General features: G+C 40.5%; 1 protein-coding gene across 3 annotated transcripts in view; it reads left to right on the top strand.

The window, feature by feature from the left end:
• Positions 1 to 1,006: 1,006 nt before the first annotated feature.
• The window catches only part of LOC115421560 (uncharacterized), a 34,077-nt gene continuing 13,829 nt past the window's right edge, over positions 1,007 to 21,254 (top strand). For 2 of the 3 annotated variants that reach the window (XM_030137492.1, XM_030137493.1), the window contains exons 1-7: positions 1,007 to 1,142; positions 6,386 to 6,745; positions 7,254 to 7,571; positions 8,904 to 9,011; positions 12,642 to 12,974; positions 13,190 to 13,522; positions 20,433 to 20,765. In XM_030137492.1, the coding sequence (XP_029993352.1) occupies positions 1,073 to 1,142; positions 6,386 to 6,745; positions 7,254 to 7,571; positions 8,904 to 9,011; positions 12,642 to 12,974; positions 13,190 to 13,522; positions 20,433 to 20,765 (1,855 nt within the window). In that variant the 5' untranslated portion in view covers positions 1,007 to 1,072. The remainder of the gene's footprint in view (positions 1,143 to 6,385; positions 6,746 to 7,253; positions 7,572 to 8,903; positions 9,012 to 12,641; positions 12,975 to 13,189; positions 13,523 to 20,432; positions 20,766 to 21,254) is intronic. The other variant, XM_030137494.1, reaches the window with a different exon arrangement.

Genomic DNA, 21,254 nt, shown 5'->3' with positions numbered 1-21,254 from the left:
TACGACAAAACGCTTTAATTGAAGTAATTTCAGGAAGTACTTTTATTTTGAAGTCAGTCAAAACAGGAAGTACCTTTAGATTGTGTTGACAGAGGAAAAAAACTACACTTTTTAGCTGTGGAGTGTCAGTTCACTGTTGGTGTTCTGTAGCTGCAGAGGGTTTTAGAAGAAACGCTCAGTTTGAGCAGAAACTCACCTGGTCGTTAGCGGTGGGCTTTCCTGACAATTGTGCCGAAAAAGATTCAAAGCTTCAGTGACAGACATCTGGTGGACAACTGAAGCCACAGTGACCTCTGAGGAGCACGACTGAAGCACTGACAGTTTCAGTCCAATGGCAGCAACAAAAGTCCAGAGCAGGGTTCCTATAGTTTTGAATTTTTCATTATAGTTTAGTTTTATTTAATTTTCACTATTTTTTTCTCTAATTCAGTTAGTTTTAATTAGTTTTTAGAGCAGGTTTGCTAGTTTTTATTTATTTTTTATTTTTTTCTAAACGCTTAGTTTTAGTTTGGTTTTAGGTTGTTTTTTTTTTTCATATCTTCTTCTCTGTCGTATTCAAATAAATGAAGAGGACATCAAAATATATGACACAGACAGTAAGACAATGAATGACTGAATGAAACAACTGATGTTTCAGCACTAATCAACATGCATACCTCTGGATCTCTTTTTTTAATTTTACCTCTGGATCTCTCTTTTTTTTAACATCTGGATCTCTTTTTTCCTCTGGATCTTTTTTTTTTATCTCTGGATCTCTATTCTCTCTCTTTTTTATTTTACCTCTGGATCTCTCTTTTTTTTTTTTTTTAACCTCTGGATCTCTTTTTTTAATCTCTGGATCTCTCTCTCTCTCTCTCTCTCTTTTCTTTTTTTTTAATCTCTGGATCTCCTCTGCAGCGGCACACTGCAGATGATGACGTCATCAGTCAGGTGCCACTGGTGTTCTGACACAGGCTGTGAGTGGTCGCTCTCATTTGCCCATCATCAGAAACAGCCCACAGTGCAGCTGAACGGAAGCAGTGCAGTGACACCTGTGTGCTTCTGAAGCCTGCTTCAGTTCAGTCAGAAGGACATGAAAGTCCAACTGTGGACTTTGTGCAGGAAGATGGAAGTGTTGGTGGTGGTCGTGATCCTCATCCTCGGTAAGACGAGCATCAAACAGCCTCCTGTGTGTCATCTGTGGAACATGTCTGTACTGCGCACTTCACAGCAGGATTTTTGGGACATTTTCCTCAAATACATCAAATGTTTTCACAGACTATGTTTCTGAGAGGAAAACAGACCAACTCTGGATTATCTGAAGGCAGATAAAGGAACAAGAAAAGAGTTAATTTCATTGGTAATAGGAGGAAAATAACACTAGAGTGAAACCACTGGTCACTGATGGAGTGACTGATCTAGTGTTTATGACAAAAGCTCCAGACAGTGGATTTATACAAACAATCACACACAGGTTACAAGGTTATAATCGCTGACGAAAACTAGAATTGTAAAAACATGTTCGTTAACTGAAATAAATGAAAACTACAAAAGAAAAAACGATAATTTACGACGACGTATTAGGACCACATAAGAAAAAAAAAAAAAACGCCTGTCATTACGAGAATAAAGTCATTATTTAACGAGAATAAAGTCGTACTTTTATGAGATTAAACACGTAATGTTTTGAAAATTCGACAGTTTCCGGTTTTACAGCGAAGGAAACCAGTGAAGCAGATCCTTTCCTTGTGTTGGACTCAAACTCACAGTAGAATCCCCAGTTTGTTCAGAAACACAAAGCCTGTGTTTCCTTCTGCTGTTTCCACTGATAGTCCTACAGATGAACACTGCAGCACTTTGTCCTCCACAAAAGAGGAAATGTACTACAAATCAGTTCAGTTCTTACAACAAACCCAAACGTGTGCAGACTGTCTTCAAAGTCCTGAAACTCATGTGTTCATGGAGGACAGACTCAGTATTTGGCCTTTGTGCTGAAGCCCCAAATGAAAGAAGAACTGAAACTAAATGTTCCCAGTTCTACACCGATGAGTGGGTCCAACTGTGGGCCTTCCTGAACTAAATGACCAATGACCGCTTAAGAGTTAGCCTAACAACTGCTCCTTTGTCATTTGGAATAGTTTGAATGGAATGACAGCTCTAATGGGAACGACAGATGACTTCGAATAACGGAAAACGGCGTGTCGGTTTACTGGCTGGCCTCTAGTAAATCTAGTGAACAGAAAATGGAAGTAAGAGCATTTGTCCCCTGCAGTTAGCTGTCGGTGGAGCCCTGGCCTCAGCCGGAAGTGAAGCTCCAGAGAGCTGCGCGAGCCCAGCTAACTTGATTTTCAAAATAAAAGCATTTCCGTATCAACTTCACGGGACTAAAGCGTCCACGGTCGTCTTCCTGATATATTAGAGCCAAGGCATCACATATGTGACCTGACATTTCTATACGCACTGTTGTCGATCAAGTTGGAATAAAATGTTTTTTATCTCTTCCCATGAAGTGAATGTGGTATTGTGATTCATTCTTGATAAAGTGTAACTGAATGCAGTCGGTGTGTAATCATTGCAGCTGGTCAAAGGTGATTACTGATGTGTAGAAATAGGAAAAAAGGGGGAATGTATCTGAAAACGTAATTATTCCAACTTTATGCACAGCGGTGTACTTCTTTTAAGAACCTAATTATAGTATAATTCTTATAAGTCCATTTGTTGGATCTGTAAAATTCTGTAAAGCACGAGTTTACTTCTAAATATGAATAACGTCTTTGGTTTTTGGCCATAACAAATGTCATACAATTCAAATGGGCAAAAAATTAGAGTTTTGATTAGTCTTATTAGTCAATATCTCCCTCTCGAAAGCAAATGACACCAATATCCCATGGAATGATACTGTCATTCTGGAGAATGACAATGTATTATCCATTCTTATATATTATCCATTATTATGACCACCATCTCTCTTGGCAAATGGAATGACACTACTACTCAGTGATCATTTTATCCCCCCCCCCCCCCCCCCCTAGTTTTATATTGTTTACTGGTATACAGGGTGGGGAAGCAAAATTTACAATATTTTGAGGCAGGGATTGAAAGACAGTGTATGACCATTCATTTATTGAAAGTCATGAGAATTTATTTGCCGCAAGAAAATGTCCATAATAGAAAATGTTTTTATTCTATGTGTCCTCCTTCTTTCTCAATAACTGCCTTCACACGCTTCCTGAAACTTGTGCAAGTGTTCCTCAAATATTGGGGTGACAACTTCTGCCATTCTTCTTTAATAGTATCTTCCAGACTTTCTGGTAATAGTTTTGCTCATAGTCATTCTCTTCTTTCCATTATAAACAGTCTTTATGGACACTCCAACTATTTTTGAAATCTCCTTTGGTGTGACGAGTGCATTCAGCAAATCACACACTCTTTGACGTTTGCTTTCCTGATTACTCATATGGGCAAAAGTTTCTGAAAAGGTATGGATAATAGTGTTAGGTATGATTATGACATCAGTATATGTTTGGGTTCAAAACAATTGACGTAGTGCCTGCTGAGCAAGAACAACTAAATGTGCATTGTAAATTTTGCTTCCCCACCCTGTATTTCCTGTTTTATTCGGCTATCAGTAGATTAAACAGTTGCAGGCCCGGCTCGTATTGATGTCAGCACATGATTTATCTGAATCAGTGACATTGCTCCATAATTTGTTAATTTCTGCACAGACGCTGACAGCCCTGGCAAACAGGTCTACAGACGGCCAGCAACCGGCAACTTGGACACAGTGGGTGGGACTGTAGACAACCCCCTAACAAGGCTTTTTTCCTTCACGTCAAGCTGGCAACGGCTCCGGAACTCCCCGGGAATCTCCTACCTTCATCTGCGGATATACCTGGATGTTGCTAGGCGGTTGTCTACGGGTCATACCGACTGTGTCGTAGAAGTCGGTTGCTGGACTTCAGTGTCCAATCGCAGAATATTCAAAACGTTGTAAAATGGTGCAGTGCTGTGTCCCATGTTGCAACGACAGAAATGATATACATAAAACACTCTAATTTCCGCTTTCCTCCAATGAAAAGAAGAGAAGATGGCTGAAGTTGGATCCCAAATGATGAATACAGCTTAGTGTAGGCTAGCATCAGTAGCTAACGTTAGCTGCTAGTACTAGTGCTAAACGTTATCTTATATAATGTTGCCTGTCTATATGTACCTTTAAAGCAAAATTATTTGTGTGTCGGTTATGTTGTCAACTAACCACATGGTACTTATTCTAATATAGCTAATTAAACGCTAACGTTACCCGGGTACAGTAACATTAGCTTTATTGCCAATGCCAACACCCTTAAGTTCGCTAGCTACTTGCTCTCACTTCAACCTCGTAGCTCCTCTTTTTCATTGACCCCTGGACTTTCCCCGTCAGACTTCCACCTGGCATTAAACTAACTCTTATAATTGAGTTAGTTATAAGTGCTAGTTTAAGCAATTAGCATTAGTGAGATCAAATTGCTAGCGAACTTATGGGTGTTGGCAATAAAGCTACGTTAGCATTTAATTAGCTATATGGAATAAGAACCATATGGTGAGTTGACAATGTAGACAACACACACACACACACACACACACACACACACACACAATTTTGCTTTAAAGTTACATATAGACAGGTAACGTTACATAAGCTAACATTTAGCGCAAGTACTAGTAGCTAACGTTAGCTACTGACACTAGCCTGCACTAAGCTGTATTGTTCATTATTTGAGATCCAATTTACCGTATCAACTTAAGTAATCTACTCCTCTTTTCGTTGGAGGAAAGCAGCATTTCATATGTGTATGTGTGCGTTTTCACATGTGTGTGTGAATGGTAGTTCTGAATAATGTCCCATACGGCCCCTCATATGTTTTACTGACAGAGCGCACCTGCCAGAAGAAATGGAGGGAAGCACAGAAAGAAAAGGGAGAAACATGATTTTGCCCAGAACTTTACTAAACTTTAAGCCTTGATGAGTAGAATTTAGCTTTGTTTGATTCACAACAGCTAATAACTGTCAACACAAACGACAAGATATGGTTTTTACACCACACTAAAGTCTTTTCCTCAGTTAGAGGTGGTAACATGTAAGCTAGTAACATAAGACTTTTAGCTAATTGACGTAGCAATTCCACCATAACATTAGTCTGGTCAGATTTTGTTTTATGGAGGCTGAATGGTGTTATGGTTATTAACTGGCACTGAATTTCTGCAACAGTAGTTTTAATTATGCAAGGACTGGATAATACACATTTTACTCCTTTCTAATTTAAAACTGTAGTATATAAATTGGCGTGTTTGCCGCATTGCATTGTGGGTATTGGGTATAGTGTTGAAACTGTGTTCTTTTCTGTGCAGGGGTTCAGCAGGGTTGTGGTGTTGGTGTTAATTTGGAGTTAATGTGTGCATGTTAATGTTTATTGGCCTTTTTGTGGGTTTTTTTTGTATTTTTATAGAACTGCACCATGAGTCAGAGACATTGGCCAAACAATGCCGCTCCTGTTTATCAGCACTTGTATTTATTTTGTTTCATTGCCTGATGAATACACTTTAATGTTATTTACTACATGGAGACTATAGCATTGTGTGTTATTGAAATAACAACTTGTAGCTTATTCTGGTAGATAAGATGCATGAGGATATATTAAACAATTTGATCATGAAACTGGAAGTTCAATGTGTAAGTTATTCTGACATACAGAAATAAGCTAGGCCTACTCAAAAAATTAAGGTAACAACTTATATGGACGTTGTTTAGTAGAATAAAAGTAAAACAATAAGTCAGTGTAAATAAATGGAGTAGTTCTGACACAATTAAAATTAAGATGGTTCGACTTAATTCAGCTTACAGAGTACAAAGCAAATCATGTTGTTTGCACTAAAGTAATAGTTTGCCTAACTAGAGAAGTCTTGTGGCATTTACACACATATGGCCAAGTTAAAATATCTTAAAAAGATTATTGGAAATTGTTACATCAATTTTTTACATTGAGCCAGCATATCATTTTTTAGTGTACTTTCAACGTCCGACTCCCTGGTTCTATTCCTCTATTATGCAGCTGATCTTAAATGAAATTTTCACATTTTCTAACCTGTATCCACTGGACACACAAATGCTGGGCCCCATGAATTTGTCCCATTTACTCCCCCTTTACGTCACCCCAGTGCATGGGGGGACGTTCATGAATTCTGAGACTGTGACAGTTCAGTTCAGGTGAACGTTAGAGTCAGTAATGGTGGATGTAAGGGGAAGAAAAATGTCACAACCTGCTGTTATTTACATTGGTTGGTTGTCCACCTGCCCCATTATTCTGGTCTGGTCTGGTATTCTGGTCCCATTTACACATGAACGCTCTGTTTCTGTGTCTGTCCTCAGTTTCCCAGCATGCATTGGCTGTAGTGGTGCAGGCGTATAAGGGGATGGAGTCGGTCCTGCTGCCCTGCCAGTATTCTGGCGGGTTACTGGAGCATCCTTCAGTGGTTTGGAAACGCTCTGATCTCAACCCAACAGTCATCCACCTGCTTAAATACGAAAGTGACGATCTGAAAGAAGAATACCGTTACGGTGAGCGCACGTCTATGAAGACCAACGCCCTGGAATCTGGAGACTTCAGCCTCACTCTGAAGAAACCACAACTGTCTGACAGCAGCAACTACACCTGCAGCCTCCAATGGGAAACCGAGTGGAAGGAGACTGAAGAATGGACAGTGACACAAGTACAGCTGCAGGTCAAAGGTCAGATACAAACCACACCCACTGCAGTAGACACAGGTCAGAGGTCAGACACAAACCACACCCACTACAGTAGACACAGGTCAGATACAAACCACACCCACTACAGTAGACACAGGTCAGAGGTCACATACAAACCACACCCACTACAGTAGACACAGGTCAGAGGTCACATACAAACCACACCCACTACAGTAGACACAGGTCAGAGGTCACACGTACGTCTGTCTTTGTATTCAGCTCATTTCAATTCTTTTTTTTCACAACACAACCTTCCTCAACCATGTACAACTTCACCCTGACTGTTTATGCAAAGAAGCTACTGACTGGATTAGACCATTTTGTCACTGGTTAAGGATAAACGGTTTAGCTGAACTTTTTGTCCATCTGTTGCTGAAAACACACCTTGGACTGTTATTGTTCCTCTCCATTTCATGTGAACAGTGTGTGTTGTTGAAGTTCTCGAGGGCTTTATTGTATGTTCTAATCATTGTGGTCTGTTTCCTGTCAGATGACGAGAGGGAGGTGGAGGTCCAGCAGGGGGCGGAGTCTATCCAGCTGCCTTGTAAAGCCTCAGCCGATCTGCCTGAAGACACCACAGTGGAGTGGACTCACTTTGATCCACAACTGATGGTGGTCCGTGTGTCCCGGAATAAAGCTGATGATCTTCAAACACAGGACAGGTTTTACCGTGGCTGCACAGAGATGAATAAAGACATGAGTCTGACTCTGAAATACCCCAGACAAACAGACGGAGGTGTGTATATGTGCACCGTCTACAGGGAAGGAGACGTCCTGAGGTCTAAAGTCCTGCTCCAGGTGGTCCCAGGTCAGTGCTGGGATAGACCACATGAAACAGCTCCAATCTGAAAACACACACCTTCTTCTGCAGCTCTCACTTCTGGGTCTAAAACATTAAATATGGAGATCCATGTCCTGATGCCATTTCATGCAAATGTAGAAAAGACACTTTTCAATACTCTTACTGTCAATACTACTTATCAATACTCAGTACTACAGTCGGTACGCCACCTTATCAATACTCAGTACTACAGTCAGTACTCCACCTTATCAATACTCAGTACTACAGTCAATACTCCACCTTATCAATACTCAGTACTACAGTCAGTACTCCACCTTATCAACTCTGGCTCTTTCATATGACCAACTGTTAAACAGGTACACAGAATAATACACATCTTTCTTTTCAACTTCATATCAGCAGGTTTTAGGGTACTTGATCATGTCTTTAAAGATTTGTTAGGATTTAATTAACATATCATCATACGGTCATGTAAGTAAGTAAGTAAATTTTATTTATAGAGCACTTTTCACAGACAGTCACAAAGTGCTTTGACAATTCAAATCAGAATCAAATTAAGTTTACAGAGACCCAACAGAATCCTCCAGGAGCAAACACTTGTGATTGGTGACAGTGGCGAGGAAAAACTTCCCTTTAACAGCAGAAACCTGGAGCAGACCCAGACTCCTGAAGGATGGACGTCTGCCTTGACCAGTTGGGGTTAAAGAGAGAGAGTAAAGGAGGAGAAAAGAGAAAGCGATAGAGATATAGAGAGACTGTGGGGGGTGGGGGGGGCACATGGAGTACTTTATGATGAATACATAGAGTGTAATCAGTTCATGGTGGCCCTGGGTCAGGTGGGAGACTAAAAAGCCTTTTTGAACAGGAGGGTTTTGAGGTGTTTTTTAAAGCTCTCTACAGAGTCCATGGACCGTAGGTGTAGAGGCAGGTGATTCCATAGACGTGGTGCCACAGCTTTAACAGACCTGTCACCGCGTGTGCTAAAACAGGTGTGTGGAACCATCAGCAGGTGCTGTCCTGAAGACCTCAAGCTACGAGTCGAGCTGTAGGGCTGGATCAGGGAAGCAATGTATGCAGGGGCCTGGCCATGTAGAGCCCGGAAAGTTAGCACCAGAATTTTGAAATGAAAACAATATAGAACAGGAGCCAGTGGAGAGATTTAAGAATGGGAGTGATGTGGGTTCTCCTGTTTGTGCGGGTCAGAAGCCTTGCAGCAGAGTTCTGGAAAAACTGTAGACGGGCCAGCTCCTTCTTGTTTAAGCATGTAAACAGGCTGTTGCAGTAGTCTAAGCGAGAATGTCTTAGCAGGAGTTCATGTTGGTGTTTTGTCGTCCACAGGTGGTCTTCCAACCTGGGCCACAGCTCTCCTGGTTGCCTTTGCTGTTCTTACAATCCTTCTAGGACTTTTACTGATTTTATTTATTTTCCGAGGGTATTTTCCATCAGGTATGTCACGTCTGTTACTGTATTACCCATTGTGCTGTTCTTCATCATGTTTTTCTTTGTCTCATGTGATTATAGAAGCAGACTGTCACTCCTACATATAGAAACCTACATACCAAGTTTGTGATTGTAATGTGTGTGTATGTAGTCGCTGCTGAGGAGGTCAACAGTCAGGAGTCACAGTGGACTGATCAGAGAAATGCTTCCGATAATGCGTATAATTTTACAGTACCCAGACAAAAACAACAGTCAAACTGGTGTTTTTAGTCTTTTTCAGACCAAACAGTCTGGTAGACGTGGTTCCACTGGGGACTCAGTTCAGTTGGGGGCTCGGTTCGGTCGGGGAATCGGTTTGTGGGAATAGGTTTGTTTGGGGATTATGTTCGATCGGGGACTCGGTTTGATTCGACAGGGGTTCCAACATTCAAGTTCAGTTGCGTGTTCACACGTCCCCAAATGAACCAGATTATCAGAGGAACACAAACTGGTCTATTTAAAGCAAACAAACACCTTTGATGTGAAAGCCCCCTTAAACTGCTTCACTACCTTTAAATGATGTTAATCAGAATCCGAATCAGCTTTATTGGACAAGTATGTGAACACATACAAGGAATTAGGCTTCGGTTTTTACATTGCTCACGACATACAGGGGTTGGACAAAATAATGGAAACACCTTAAAAAATCAACAAAATATAATTTAATATGGTGTAGGTCCGCCTTTTGCGGCAATTACAGCCTCAATTCTCCGAGGTATTGATTCATACAACTTGTGAATTCTTTCCAACGGAATTTTCAGCCATTCTTTAGTTAGAATACCCTCCAACTCTTTTAGAGACGATGGCGGCGGAAATCGACGTCTTACTTGAATCTCTAAAACTGACCATAAATGCTCAATAATGTTGAGGTCTGGGGACTGTGCCGGCCATACGAGATGCTCAACTTCATTAGAATGTTCCTCATGCCATTCTTGAACAATTCTAGCTGTACGGATTGGGGCATTATCATCTTGAGGTGAAGGTGTTTCCATTATTTTGTCCAACCCCTGTACAGCTCCGACATGAACCCAGAACAACATGTGGACCTGGACACAATATAGACCAACAGTCCACTAGAGACAGAGACAACAATGGGTGGAGATTTACAGTGGATTTACAATGGAATATGTACAGAGTGTAAACTGGAGTTTTTCTACAGTGAGTGGATGTGTGCATCCAGTCTATTAAAAATATGTTTATGTATATAGTATTTACAGTGGGTTTTACACTGTAGTGAAGTATGAAGTACTGAAGTATTTATACAGTGAGTGGATATGTACAAGAATACAGTCTGTAAAAAAATATTTATTTATTTATTTATTAAATAGGCCTGTAACGGTACACATGAACCGTTTCGGTACACACCTGTTCAGTTCAGTACACAGCTGTACCCAAACGCGACACACTATTTTGAGAAAAAGAAAAGGAACTAAAGACGTTGTTTGATACGGAACTTTAAATCCGCGCAAGTTCCCCACGGACATATTAAAGGAGCACACATTGACACGAAATACGAAATAGCAGCTGATATAAGGTTAAAAAAAATGACAACTATGATGTGAACCTCGAAGGAAGAGACTGAAGACCCTCCACCATCAGTCCAGTCCAGTTTGGATCACTCCAGGTTCAGGTGAAAGACAACAACGAGGAAAGAGACGTTAATAAGACGGATGTTGTTTGGCCCCTAGGAACTACGGTAGTTGTAAAACACTTACACTAGCTCTGTCTGTGTTTGTCTCTCACACACACGCTGTATATTAGAGGAATAGAACCTGGAGTTGGACGTTGAACGTATATAAAGTTTCACGCCAGTGTTAGTTATGTTACTTATGGACTGGACCCCCGGCTCCGACAAAAAAATCATCCATCCCCCCCTTTGTGTTTTTGACTAATCACACACACACACACACACACACACGAGTACAATAGTCCTGACAGAACTATGTTTAGATTTTTGTTGTTTGTTCAAAACTACCTTTCAGGGAAAAGTGCAAAACTAATGTTTAAAATACATTTAGTAATATTTACTTTATTTTCAATTTGATATATAACAGCAGAATTATATTATTCCTCTTTTTCTATTTTCTATTGTGTAAAAAAATTGGGGGAAAAAGGTTCAAAAAATCATAAATGCATTAAAAACATTTTGAGGGGTTTTCTTTCGTACCGAACCGAAAATCTTTTGTACCATTACAGGCCTAATATATATACATATATATATATATATATATATATATATATATATATATATATATATATATATATATATATATATATATATATATATATATGTGTGTGTGTATATGTATATGTATGTATGTATATGTATGTATATATATATATGTATGTATATATATATGTATGTATATATATATATATATATGTATGTATATATATGTCTATGTATGTGTGTGTGTAATATAATTGTAGTGCAAATAGTTTTTTACATTGTGCAAATTAGACAGTTTTATAACGAGTGCAAAATATAAGTTTGTGAGTTGGTGAATGAATTGGAGTCAGGGGGGTGTTGACACTGGATGGGTCATGAAGGGTGAAGTGTTCATCAGAGTGACGGCCTGGGGGAAAAAACTGTTCTTGTGTCTAAACCAGGGGTGTCACATGCATTCAGCCCAATTTGATCTGAATTAGGCTGCACCAGTTGTTTTAGTGTGAAAAATGTAAAATTGCAGAATGAAAATGTGAATAACCTGAACACCCTTGTACAACCACTAAAAAAGTATCCAATTTCCACAATACTATGTCTCATCTTATCATTTACACATGTGCATTACAACTTACAGATCACAGTGGATCTACAAACATACAAGACATTTAGGAACAGGTGGAATATGGCCATCTATAAGTTCTAATGTTATTACACTGTTTCCAATAAAATTAGACTAAAATATTTTTTCATGTGAAATGTGATTTATCCTTGATAGCTAAGGTGGAACTGGGGCTCAGTATGTAATCACTGTACTGGGTCAAAAGTGATTAAATGGAAATGATAAGAGGAACATGTCCAAAAATGGAATTGTTCCAACTTCATTGACAACAGTGTAATTTTACTGGTCCGACCCACTTGAGATCAAATTGGACTGTATGTATCCCCTGAGCTAAAATGAATTTGACACATTTGATATTCACAAATTCATCCCACAGTTTGGATTGGACCCTTTGAGGGGCTGAACCCCCCCCCCACGTCTAAACAGACCAATACAAATATGCCAATTGATGTAAATAGACAGGTGCTTTGTCTTTTCCTCAGACAGATAACTGGTCCTTGTTGTGCACCTGCTCTTTGCTAGCACTAGGAGAATGTATCTGAACATTTGTCATAGAGGTGAAGGGGTGGAAATGCTGCCTCTGAACCAGTGCAGCTGCAGCCTTTGGTTTGACCTCTGGAGCTCTTCAGTGTGCTTTCACTACCTGGATATTAGACACAGACAGTTTTGTGCGGTCATTTAATGAGCTGCCATGCTTCTAAGACAATGCTGTCCACAATATTTTTGGTTCATAATGAGATTATGTTGGAACAAAGCACACTACAGCAGGCCAGCCAATCAGGTGTCTACTTTTGAATTTGTTTGTTCTCAGTTCCACAGGTGGAGGTGGATTCAGGGGAGGAGTCTGTCCTGCTGCCATGTAAAACTATAGCTCACCTGACAAAGAACTTCAGACATATCAGCGTGAAGTGGAGGAACTTAAAGAACGATAAGGTCGTTGTGCGTAAGTACGGCTCTGGCCAACCTGATGAACAGGACCCAACTTACACAAACAGAACAGAGATGAAGAAACACTGGCTGAGAACTGGAGACTTCAGTTTAACCCTGAAACACCCAAGGGCCGCGGACGCCACCGATTACTTATGCACCGTCTACAACAAAAACAAGGTCCTGAAGGAGAAACGAGTGATGCTGAAGGTCAAAGGTCAGTGCTGTAGACAGAAGATGAGAAAACTAAAGGCGCCTGGATTAACAGACACAAATGTCCAATGGAGTTGAACTGAGAATAGGAGTTAACAGTTTAATAAGCAGTGGGTTCTGCTGATGATTCAACACAGATTGAACAAATATTACTTAGAACTGTATCCATGGCAGATGTTTTCCTCTGCTGTTGTCTGATGGTATGGTTGTTGTTCTCAGTCCAACAGGTGGAGGTGGATTCAGGGGAGGAGTCTGTCCTGCTGCCCTGGAAAACCACATTTCATATAGAGGACATCAGTCAGGTCACAGTGAAGTGGATGGACTGTTATAACTGGACAGTCCATGTGTATGAGGACGGCTCTGACAGAACTAATGAACAGAACAATAGATACAGGAACAGAACAGAGATGAATGAAGACCCACTGAGAACTGGAGACCTCAGTCTGACCCTGAAACACCTCAGAGACTGGGACACCCGCATCTACACCTGCACTGTCTACAACAGAGACAAGCAGATCCTGAGGAGGAAACAACTTGTGCTGAAGGTCAAAGGTCAGTGCTGTAGACACAGGTCATTCCTAGTTCTAAAACACTGAGCCCTTCTTAGAGTCAGCATTCTAGACGTGGCTCAGTCCTCTACATACAGGTCAGTGTGCTGAAGGGAAACCAAAAACACTGCAGCATTCATTAGGATTAAAATGCCATAAATTGCTCTTTCAAAACTCTGAAAAATGTACTTATTATTTTTTCCTGACATTCTATAGTAAAATATAATTTGTAAAATATTTTACATAAAGTCTCACATTAACACTATATAGATCAGGATGATAGCATCAGCTTATGGGTTTTTTTCTGCAGTACTTTGACACAACAACAGAAATATTCCTTCATTTTCCGAACTGTTGAATCCTCTGGAGGGTTGCAGGGATGCCAGGGCCTATCCTAACTACCAACAAGGAAATGCATGGTTTACTCTGAATATTTGTCTAGGTCATCGCTAACATGTCGTCCCTTGAGAATCAGCTGATTCTATGTCCACTTTTTGCAGAAATGGAGTTAAGCATATCAGGACACTCTAAAATCATTTAAGTTTATGTCCCAAAGCGCTTAGCTCCAAGCTAAACATCTACACACATTTACACTTAGAAACATTTAGTTCTATGTCCTGAGTGGCGCTCATTTCAAATCAGGTAGTTCTGTGTCCAAGAGGAGCCAATCAGGGGCCAGACCTGGATCATGTGACATTCACTCAAAAAAGATGTATGCTCAGAAAATACATGGAGGGGGTCTCAAATTGACTGAGACATGTTTACTTTCTGCCGTTGATGCCTAAGTAAGATACTGGGAAAAGTTTGAAATGATTGGTCTGAACAGGGCTATCATGTAAATAGTTTTGTTTAATGTTTGTTCAAAGTAGTTCAGTGTTCAAATTTGGCATTTTTAGACGGGCAAGGCTGTCCCAGAGTCAGGTCTGAGAGGGAGGCTCATTGATAAACTTGTGTATTTGATAGTCATTTATATTTGAGTGTATGAGGCATTTTGACGCAAAATTTGGCATTTCTGGATAAGTTTTATTTTTCATCCTTTCATTCTTTCAGACTAGATTTTGGTCAAGTGGTCAATATTGTCCCGGCCTCAGGTTCAAATGAGAATTTGGCTCATTTACAGACTTGTCATTGATTTGATATAATTGTTTTATCTTTGAATGTATATTTAATTTTGATGCAATTTTTGCATTTTATACACATTTTTCTAATTTTTATTTTTTATGTTTTAGATTCTGGTCAAGTGGGCAATGTTGTGTCCGGTGTCAGGTTCAAATGAGAATGTGGCTCATTCGTCGACTTTTATCTGTAAGTGTACGAAGAATTTTCAATCCTCATCACTCCTCAGTCTTAAAAAGGTGGTTCATGGTGTTCCACATCATTTGCCTCCTTTCCACAACTAATTCTCCTGCCTTTGAAGATTGAAGTATGGCTGGAAAATGGTTGTTTGCCATGAAAACTGAGTTACACAATTTACTCAAGTCCTCCAGGTGTCCTAACACGTTTATTCACCATTCTACCTTTAATGAAAAAGGACAGATGTGCTCATTTTAGTTGTCCACCTTAAATACATGTGGATTGGAAAACACTAGGAAAGGATGTTTTTTTATGTTGCATTTTGTGACATCAGGATGAAATACATGTCATCACTGACTAAAACGTTCTTAGTTTGTTCATAACTTTTTTTAAAAACAACTCTGGTGGACATAGAACTTCCTGATTTGGATCATCAGTGACACCTGTAAAGGCACCAGGTCCTCTGTTGGACATAGAACTTGTTGACCAGGGGCAACTTCCAGACCTTGGAATCAGAAAGTTCAATGTCCATTTTTGACTTCTTCTATCTGTAAGCCTATGGAGATTTAGAACATGTTAACAATATGTTTAGGGTACCTTCCACAGTCAACACTATTCCACGCAAAAGATGATTGATAACTCTCCAAATATCAGAGATCAGACAGGTGACATTTTCAAACTCTGTTTTCTCAAAATGAGGAAAAGTGGACATAGAAGCAGCTGATTCTCAAGGGGCGATGTAGAGACCGACAACCATTCACTCTCACATTGTTTTGATTTAGACTCACCAATTAACCCATAAAAATGCGTGTCTGTGGATGGTGGGAGGAAGCCAGAGTACCTGGTCTGAGAAAGGCCACCACCAGCAGGTTTATGTTTTTATAAAGTCTGATATAAGACTGTGTGCTGTGAAAAATGAGGTGGAATTCCAACCCAATACCCATTAGTGACTGTTTTCAAAAATAATGTTTTCTCTCATGTTGTCCATTAAATTATGTTTAAAGTGTGGTTAAAAACTGATGCATTAAAGGTGAAGTTTGTGATATTTACTCCCACCTAGTGGTGAACTTCTAGACCAAGAGAACCAACTAAATTCTGCTCACCCTCTCTTAGGGGGACACAAAAAACCTCCAAGACTATGGAGCTGATTTAGTGCCATAAGTTTTGTATATGAAAATATAAAATTTGAAACTGAAAATTTAAGTTTTGATCTTGAATCTTGAAAAATACAACAATGTATTCCAATTAAAAATAAGTGTATGAAGAGTTTTTTTCAAGTTAAATATAATTTTGATTCACTTCCGTAATTCTTTTGAATAAATTATTTATTTTCATTTTTCACTTTCATATATATTTTAATATTTGAGGTTTTATTTTTTTAGTTGCATGTTTCATCTTTTCAGATTGAGATCTTATTTTTTTACGGTTTCAGATCTTATTTTTTCACTTTTGTATCTTTTTTTTTTGCTTTCAAATCTTTTTTTCACTTTCAGATCTCTTTTTTTCGCTTGTTCAACTTTTTGGCCCTGATGCGACGTGGAGGGTGTGGCCTCAACTGAGAGGGGTGCTCAGTACTGTTTAAAACAGCTTTTTAAATGTAGGTTTGTCCCTGGCATGAGTTTTTTCACTACCAATGACGTGAATATAGTGTATATAAAGTGTTGAGTCTGAATTGTTTTAGTTCCTACGTTCCCTGAAGGCAACATGAGCGGGAAGGTCCCAAAGATTTTTGTCATGCTGTCACTCATGATTCCACACCCCTCTCAGTTGAGGCCACGCCCTCCACACCACATCAGGGCCAAAAAGTTGAACAAGCAAAAAAAAGAGATCTGAAACTGAAAAAAAGATTTGAAATTTTATATTTTCATATACAAACCTTGTGGCCCTAAATTGGCTCCATATAGGTCCTTCACAAGTGTGTGATGGACTGAGTACGTAAACTGAACCCACATGGAAGACCCAGAGACAGAAGGTAAAGTTCACAGTGTTTATTAAACACACAGTTAACTGACAATTCTCTGATTGTGATATTGAACAGAATCTTGAGAACACAGAGTCCTGCGTTCTTCTCAGGGTTAGTGAACCGGACCGGAGATGAAAACCCACAGTCCAGACCGGTAAAACATGTCGGGAGTCCGACTAGGGGAAAACAGAGGGAAGTCAGTCGCAGAACCAGGTCATACACGGGCAGGCAGACGGAAAGGCAAAAGGACATAGGGAACAGGCTAGCTCACATACCGTTAAACAGGCGAATTGGTCGAACACACGTAGAACCGTTGGAGGCTGAAGCACAGACAAGGGTTAATAATAATAATAATAATAATAATAATAAGAATAAGAATAAGAATAAGAATAAGAAGAAGAAGAAGAAGAAGAATACATCAGTTTTATAGAGCGCTTTTCTAAGTACTCAAAGACTCTTTACAATAAACAACCAAGGGACAAACATACATCCAGCGGGTAAGCAGATACAAAGTTAATGCTAAATGGTAATCGAAGGACAAATACAGAGACAAATACTGACAAAAGAAAAACACACAAAAGAAGGTAGGTGAGAGTGGAGGAGATTGAGCGGGCGGTCAGTTTTCGAATGATGATCTGAAGAGGTGGGATTTGAGTTGGCTTTTGAATGAGGTGACTGTGTCGGAGTTCCAGATGTGAATGGGTAGAGAGTTCCAGATGTGAATGGGTAGAGAGTTCCAGAGGGTGGGGGCGGCGATGGCAAAAGCCCTGTCACCCAAGGTGCGGAACTTAGTCTTGGTGATGGGAGCAAGAAGGTTAGCATCTGTAGAGCGGAGGCAGCAAGTAGGGGTGTGGCGGTGAAGTAAATCAGTCAGGTAAGGGGGGGCAAGGTTGTGCAGGGCTTTGTAGGTGATGAGGAGGATCTTGAAGTTAATGCGTTGTTGAACAGGGAGCCAGTGAAGTTGACGGAGGATGGGTGTGATGTGATCTCTGGAGCGGGAGTGGGTGAGTAACCGGGCGGCTGAGTTCTGAACATACTGTAATTTTTGGAGGGCAGTGGAAGGAAGGCCATAAAGAATGCTATTACAATAATCTAGTCTGGAGGTGATGAAGGCATGGATGAGTGTTTCGGCAGCTGAGGGGGAGAGGGTGGGGCGGAGGCGTGCGATGTTGCGAAGATGAAGGAAGGAAGTTTTGGTGATATGATTGATGTGTGATTCGAAGGAAAGGGTGGGGTCCATGATGATGCCGAGGTTTCTGGCCAGGGGAGAGGGGGTGAATGAGTGACCATCGATGGAGAGTGAGACATTCTGGGAGGAGGGGAGAAGAGATTTTGGTCCAAAAATGATGATTTCAGTTTTATTGCTGTTGAGTTTGAGAAAGCTGTTGGTCATCCAGGTTTTAATGTCGGTGAGGCAGTTGGTGATGGTGAAGAGAATGGCAGGGGTGATGGCTTTAGTGGAGATGTATAGCTGGGTGTCGTCGGCATAGCAGTGAAAGTAGAGACCATGGTGACGGATGATATGACCGAGCGGAAGTATGTACAAGATGAAGAGTATGGGGCCAAGCACAGAGCCTTGAGGGACACCGTGTGATACAGGGGTGGTGTGTGATTTGTGGTTGTTGATGGAGATGAAGTGAAATCTGTCGGACAGGTGAGAGGTGAACCAGGAGAGGGCAGAGTCAGTGATTCCAATGGAGTGCCAACGGCGGAGGAGGATTGAGTGATTGATGGTGTCGAAAGCTGCACTGAGGTCGAGGAGAAGGAGGATGGTGAGGGAACCGGAGTCAGAGGAGAGTAGGATGTCATTGGTAACTTTGAGAAGGGCGGTTTCAGTGCTGTGATGTGAACGGAGCGGTTAGGCAAAAAGCAGGAGTCAGGAAAGGCAAACCGGGTCAAAAAACAGACAGACAGACAGACAGGATCCAAAAAAAACGCTGGTAAGTATCTGTGATAGCCCGAGCGGTCAAGGCGCGTTTCCAAAAGGAGCAAAAACCCAGGACGGTAGTAAAAGACTCAATTCTCTTTATTTTTCTTTAGCATGACGAAACACAACCTTCACCAACCACAGTCAACTCTAAAATGACCTGTATTTATACCAAAAGCACTGTGCATGTGACTTGTCCAAACCATTTTTCCCACAGGGGAAACACAATTTACCCATCAAATCAAAACAACAGTTTTTCTAATCTTAAAAACACCACAACTCAATAAAATACATTATTTACAAAGATTAATACATCCTATATTTACAAAACACCATTATACAAACACATATATACATATTTACATTTTTCCCATCACCAGAACACCCCTCCTTTAACCACCCCATGTGCGCTCCCCTCCCGGAACCTTTAAATAGCGTCCCCGCCCCCCGGGGAATCTTTTGGCCGGACGCAACCGGAACCGGAAGCCCACATGAAGGTAAGTTGGCGTCTTTATATATTCTAAAAAAAAGTAACAATCTTAACTTTAAAGTAATTTACTGTTGTTCTTTACCTTTAATGATTTGCTCTGCACATACACTTATCATACACAGGCTTTTTATGGACGCCCGGCAAGAGAGGACCGCTGCGCACACGGCTCACCCTCCCCCACTGGACCTGCCCACCCCGAATCACCCTCCAAACAATACAATTAATCAATAAAAACATTTAACCAGAATGTGTGTCCATTTCTTCATGCTTCACAAACGATACGATATACCAATATCATTAATGTCAACGTAACGGTGACCGGACGCAACGGCGACCCACCGTTACAGTATCTCACGAGGAAAATACGAACTGGCAACAGACAGGAGGAAACACAGGGCTTAAATACACAAGAGGGAGGGAAGACAATGAGACACAGGTGGAACAAATCAGGGCGGAGACAGGTAATCACACAGGTGACACAGTTTAGGGAAAGGAAGCAAAGACACCAGACATGACACCCGAGGAGAACTTAACAAAATAAAACAGGAAATGACAGACAAAGACAAACAAGACAGACAAGACCAGACTAACGTCTGGTGGCAGACGTGACAAAGTGTCAGTCTTTCTTGTCATTCCTTCTGGTCTTTTCTGTTCAGATTGTTGAAACCACTTCTTCAACACGTTTGTATAAACTGGCTTTGATGGAATGCCACACTTTTATTAATTCTGGTTTTACTCTGTGGTTTTTTTGGTTAAAGTATCCTTGTGTGACATTGTCTTTACTGATGTTTAATATCCTGAGAGTTACTTTCAATTCAAACTGGATCATAAAAAGGGAGTATGGTTATTGGCTGAACCCTCATTGAGTCACTCCTATTATTTATTATTTCCCCAAAATCCACAAACATCTGAGGAAACCACCTGTGAATACAGCATGGAGCAAATCCAATCAATTATCCAGATTGAACCACATATAAAGATGAAACTGGAGTTATTCACACACGTGTTAAGACATTTTAGTAGCAGTCATCCCAAACATATGACAGATAACATACCAGCAGGGCAGTTTCTGAGACTGAAATGGAACTGCTGTGATCCTGATGACATTCATAAACACACAAAAACCTTCAGACACACACAGAAGTACTTGGTTCTGCTGCTGATTAGATCATCACTTAGAACTGTATCCATGGCAGATGTTTTCCTCTGCTGTTGTCTGATGGTATGGTTGTTGTTCTCAGTCCAACAGGTGGAGGTGGATTCAGGGGAGGAGTCTGTCCTGCTGCCCTGGAAAACCACATTTCATATAGAGGACGTCAGTCAGGTCACAGTGGAGTGGACAGCCTATAATAACAGGAAAGTCCATGTGTATGAGGACGGCTCTGACAGAACTAATGAACAGGACGATTTTTACAGAAACAGAACAGAGATGAAAGAAGACCCACTGACAACTGGAGACCTCAGTCTGACCCTGAAACACCCCAGAGACTGGGACACCCGCATCTACACCTGCACCGTCTACAACAGAGACAAGCAGATCCTGAGGAGGAAACAAGTGGATCTGAAGGTCAAAGGTCAGTCCTGTAGACACAGGTCATTCCTAGTTCTAGAACACTGAGCCCTTCTTAGAGTCAGCATTCTAGACGTGGCTCAGTCCTCTACATACAGGTCAGTGTGCTGAAGGGAAACCAAAAACACTGCAGCATTCATTAGGATTAAAATGCCATAAATTGCTCTTTCAAAACTCTGAAAAATGTACTTATTATTTTTTCCTGACATTCCAAAGTAAAATATAATTTGTAAAATATTTTACAATTATTAACAAGTCTTTATTACCAGGCACTGTCCCCCCTTCTTTTAAACATGCTGTGGTTCAACCCCTTTTAAAGAAACCAAACCTTGGTCCTTCTGATCTTAATAATTTTAGACCTATTTCTAAACTCCCATTTTTATCTAAGTTTTAGAGAAAGTGGTTTCAACCCAGCTTTTTGCTTTATGTCTCATAACAATCTCTTTGACAATTTCAGTCTGGTTTTAGACCTTACACAGTACAGAAACAGCCC

Source organism: Sphaeramia orbicularis, chromosome 6, assembly GCF_902148855.1.
Source record: "Sphaeramia orbicularis chromosome 6, fSphaOr1.1, whole genome shotgun sequence".
NCBI classification, from domain to species: Eukaryota; Metazoa; Chordata; class Actinopteri; order Kurtiformes; family Apogonidae; genus Sphaeramia; species Sphaeramia orbicularis.
This window is presented reverse-complemented; position numbering and strand designations above follow the sequence as displayed.